Below are 5,048 nucleotides of genomic sequence, written 5' to 3' on the forward strand. Positions count from 1 at the left end.
TGCCTCCTCCATGCCTCCTCTCTGCCTCCTCCCTGCCTCCTCCATGCCTCCTCTCTGCCTCCTCCCTGCCTCCTCCATGCCTCCTCTCTGTCTCCTCTCGGCCTCCTCCCTGCCTCCTCCCTGACTCCTTCCTGCCTCTGGCTGCACTCTGAGCTCTTAGCCACGCCCACTTTTCCACAGCAGAATGGCTATCACAGAGGAGGAGGGAGGAGGAGCTGCAGGAGGACGTTTCTCCTGCAGTGTGGGCTGCACGCAGGTGCTAAATAATTAAAAATACCTTATTTTCATCCATCGATCAGCCAGTTGTGTGTCATGTCCAAATATTATTCTGAAACCCCGCGATGGAGCGAACCAGTGAAAGGCGACCCTGGACGTAGCGAGGGCGCACGCTTCAGAAAGTCGTCTTTTACCTTGGTTTGGATTTTTCCAAAGCTGTGTTTGAATGTTGGCCAGTAGCTGCAGTGATGTGTTCAGAACTTGTGGTTTGGAGTCATCTCAAGTTGAACAAGGTCTTCGTCCTCCGCAGGCTCGGACAGGTGGACGGCAGCTGAGAGGCGCCTCTTCAACAAGGGCATCGCCGCCTACAAGAAAGACTTCTTCATGGTGCAGAAGGAGGTACGCTGTGCTCCACCAGCACAACACGTGTGGTGGCAGTTACCAGTCCTTCCACGCCGAGCTGATAAACCACGGTGTGGGTGCAGGAGGGGGGACGTGGTTTCTGTTTTCACTTGGATTAGTTGCACTGCCGTTGTCAGGCCACAACCTTTTTTATTAAATTTATTTATGTGCTTTCCCACGCGGTGGTGGTTAAACTTTGCTCTGATACGCTGCGCCACATGCTCCAACAGTCAACATCCTTTAAAGCCATAAAAACTGTCAAAAGATCCATTTTTCATCAGGAAATGATCGATTGGGGGATAATGTAACTCAAACTCAGGATTTAGTTTTAAAATAAATAATTAGATTGCATTAGAAAACCACACATTTTGTTTAAGGTGCATTCACAGCAGCCCTGTTTAGTCGCTTTAATCCAACTCCAGCTCGTTTTCCTAGAAAGTCCGGTTCGTTTAGGGAGGTGTGAACGCACCATCAAACTCTGTCACGGAACAAAAAGGTGAACTCTGGCCCGGGCTAAAACCTAGGTCTGGGTCCGGTAGAAGAGAACTCCAGCACGGGTCAGAGTCAGAGTTTCTTTATTGTCATTCGCACCTCATGTGGTACATGTGGTGGAGCGAAATTATGTCCACAGGGTCCCAGTTACATCCAACAATAAAATGTCTAAGAAAAACAGTAATAACATCTAAGATATGAACTAAGAAAAACATCAACTAAATATACACTAAGCACTCATAACATAAAACATTGAACATCAGCACAAACATGAACATGAGTCTGTGTGAGCGGATGTGCACGTATGAATACATCAACATTGAAACAGATCAGCAGCAACATGAAACAGATCAGCAGCAACATGAAACAGATCAGCAGCAACATGATATGGTTTTTCACAGTGATTCTTCTGGTTAGAGATTCATGAGTCTAACAGCCTCAGGGTAGAAGCTGTTCCTCAGTCTAGTGGTTCTACACTTAATGCTCCTCAACCTCCTTCCTGAGGGGAGCGGGACAAAAAGTGTGTGTGCTGGGTGAGTGAGGTCCTTCATGATGCAGGTGGCCCTCTTCCTGCATCTGGAGGTGTAGATGTCTGTGATGGTGGGGAGGCTGACTCCAACATCTTCTGTGCAGCCTTCACCACTCTCTGCAAAGCTTTTCTTTCTGCAGCTGTGCAGCCTCCATGCCACACGTTGATGCTGGAGCACAGGATGCTCTCCACTGCACACCTGTAGAAGGAGGTGAGGACTGAGCTTCCAGACCAGCTCGTCTCAGCCGCCTGAGGAAGTAGAGTCTCTGATGATCTTTCTTGATCAGGCTGGTGGTGTTGTTGCTCCAGCTGAAGTTGTTGTTCAGGTGCACACCCAAGTACTTGAAGCTGGAGACCACTTCCACCACAGATCCTCTTATGTTCAGGGGGGTGTAGGTGTTTTTGTTCCTTCTGAAGTCCACAATCATCTCCGTTGTCTTCTTCACATTGATGTGAAGTCAAGTCCATTCAGATTTATTTATAGAGCACATTTAAAACAGAAACTGTTACCAAAGTGTTTAACAAAAATATCACATCATCAAATAAAAAGTAGCAAGATATATTTACAGCACATGGAATAAAAATATAAAACCAAAAACAATTAGAAACAATGAAATACTAAATCAGATCACGTTGTGTCAAAAGTCAAGGAATAATAACAAAAAGCATAAACTCAGTCAGAAACAATGAAATACTAAATCAGATCTGATCACCTTGTGTTAAATAGGAATAATAACAAAAGCATAAACAGAATCAGCATCAATGAAAAACCAGATCTAAATCAGATCACCCTGTGTTAAATGTCAGGGAGTACAGATGTGTCAGTGAGTACAGATGTGTCAGTGAGTACAGATGTGTTTTTAGGAGAGATTTAAAAGCAGAGACTGAGGTGGCCTGTCGAATGTTGATGGGCAGATTGTTCCAGAGTTTATTTTCTCCAAGATTTTAGAAAGAAATGGAAGTTTTGAGATTGGCCTGAAGTTTGAACAAGCTGCAGGGTCAAGTCCGGGTTTTTTAATTAATGGAGTTACCACTGCATGTTTTAAAACATCGGGGACCACACCTGTAGCCAAACTGCTGTTAATAATGGCAAGAACAAAGGGTCCAGTTGACGGTAGAACCTGTTTAAAAAATGCAGCAGGGATGGGATCAGCAGGGATGGGATCAGCAGGGGAGCCTGAGGGCTTCATGTGACCAACGACCTCATTTAAAAATGAGAGTGAGATGGGGTCAAAGTGACTGAAGACTGCTGAGCAGGGGACAAGAACTGAAGGGTCGGCTGTGGAGTGTGGAATTGATGACCTAATCGACTCAACCTTTCAACAAAATGCCTGACAAACTTATTACAGGTGTCGACAGAGGCCTCAATGGTGGCAGACTGAGGCACGTTTAGAATGGTGTTAATGGAGTTAATGGTGTTAATGGTGTTGAAAAGAACACGGGGGTTGTGACTGTTTGAGTTGATGATTTTTGAGAAATATTTGTTTTTCTCCTGTTTAACGGTGGTCTGATAGGCTTTCCAACATGATTTTAACATCTCAAAAGACACCTGAAGTTGATCTTTTTTCCATCGACGTTCAGGCGTCTTGCTCCTCGTGTAGTCTCATTTACCCAAGGGTGGGGCGTGCGTTTTCGATTCCTGAGCTTTCAATCAATCAATCAATCAATCAATCAATCAATCACCTTTATTTTACCAGGTAGAGCCCGTTGAGATCGAGATCTCTTTCACAAGGGTGACCTGGTCAAGTGGTCATCAGCACACGTCACAGGGTAATTGACAATAAGCATTTACATTTATCAAAAGAAAAAAGAAACGACTATCACGATAAATAAATGTTAACAGTTTGAAACCATCCGGGTAAGACAGACTTCTGTAGACATTAAATGTAGAACAGACATCAGGTTAAGTAGATAGAGTTAAAAGTGAACAAAGACATGTGTATTTGATAAGTAGTGTTTTAGAAACATCTGCAATGGTCCAGATTTTTGATAACATTATCTGATACGGTTGACATGAAGGATCTAGGTGAGATGAGTGTTGATAGTTTCAAATGTGTCTGTAAGTTGTTCCAGGCTGAGGGGACGGCGAAGCTGAATGCTCTTTGTCCTAGTTCAGTTCTGACCAGAGGAACCAGCTAGACTTGACGTAAAGTTCACAGTGATGAGTGAGATAACGAGTCAGTAATGAATCGAAGGGCACCATGATACACTGAGTCTAAGGACTGTAGGTATTTTGATGCAGCACTCATGTACAGCACGTCACCATGATCTAATATCGGCATGAAAGTTGTAGCTACTAATGTTCTCCTGGCTTTACATGAGAAGCAGGATTTATTTTAACGGGGCGGAGCTTGATGTGTTGTATTGTTGTGATTGTGCTTTTATTTTTATTTATTTATTGTGCGCTGTGCTTGCCGGATGCCTCTTGCCTGGAGACGTCTCTCTGCCTTCAGACCACCGATTCCACTTACAACCCTCGGACAAGTTCAGCTTTCCTGCCTCTGAATGACCCACGCCTGTATTTTGGATCATGAACTCAGACTCCGGACTCTGAGCTGAGCACAACCAAACTCCACATTCTCCCCGTTTGTCGACTTTCACTCACAAATCACATGATCCGTCCGTCCAGACGTCCGTTCCCTCTGACGTCATCACAGCTTCAGGTTCTCCACCTGTCATCTAGTTGTTGTACAGTGACAGCTGACGTTCTCCTCCTGATCAAACTTTAAATAAATATTTTTGTTGTATGTGTATATATGTGTGTGTGCATATGATGAAGCCTACAACCTTCTTCTGAACCTCTTTGGCCTTGGTGTCCTCGGGCCGTTTCTGTGAGTAGCACCTTGTCCATCTGGCCTAAGACGTTTGATTGTTCATGATGACTGACGGTTCTGGATGAGTGGTTTGCACGGGTTAAAAGTCGACTGCTGAGATTCAACACGAGGTCGTCTTGAAACACAGCAGTGAACGTTACCAATGGAACAGATCTTGTTGGCAGGCCGTAGACTGAGGAAGTCCTCTGGATTGGGGACAAAACGTGTCTCACTTAAACAAGCTGGTCCAGATGACACGATCGAACCTTTTTGTTGTCTACCTGGATGATTGAGCGTACAAGCTTTTCCTCTTACACCTGAAAGCACTGACTCAGAATCCACACAACAAAACTCACAATTAATTTAGTCTAAAATAACTCAACTAAATAGCTAAAATCACATCATTGCTGGACAACGTCTCCACCCCATGAAGCTGCTGCTGAACTGGAGAGCTCGTTCAGTGACAGGTTCCTGCTCCTAAATGCACAAAGGAGCGTCACCGCAGGTCCTTCCTCCAGCAGGTCCTTCCTCCAGCAGGTCCTTCCTCCAGCAGGTCCTTCCTCCAGCAGGTCCTTCCTCCAGTAGGTCCTTCCTCC

At 44.9% G+C, this 5,048-nt stretch overlaps 1 protein-coding gene across 1 annotated transcript in view; it reads left to right on the plus strand.

Moving 5' to 3' along the window:
- LOC119427177 (mitotic deacetylase-associated SANT domain protein) overlaps positions 1-5,048 on the plus strand; it is a gene marked incomplete at both ends in the record, with an annotated part of 10,075 nt that overhangs the window by 3,114 nt on the left and 1,913 nt on the right. The window contains 1 exon segment of the mRNA XM_037694758.1: positions 527-615. Within this exon segment, the coding sequence (XP_037550686.1) occupies positions 527-615 (89 nt within the window).

Source organism: Nematolebias whitei, chromosome 21, assembly GCF_014905685.2.
Source record: "Nematolebias whitei isolate Nwh7 chromosome 21, NemWhi1, whole genome shotgun sequence".
Lineage (NCBI taxonomy): Eukaryota > Metazoa > Chordata > Actinopteri > Cyprinodontiformes > Rivulidae > Nematolebias > Nematolebias whitei.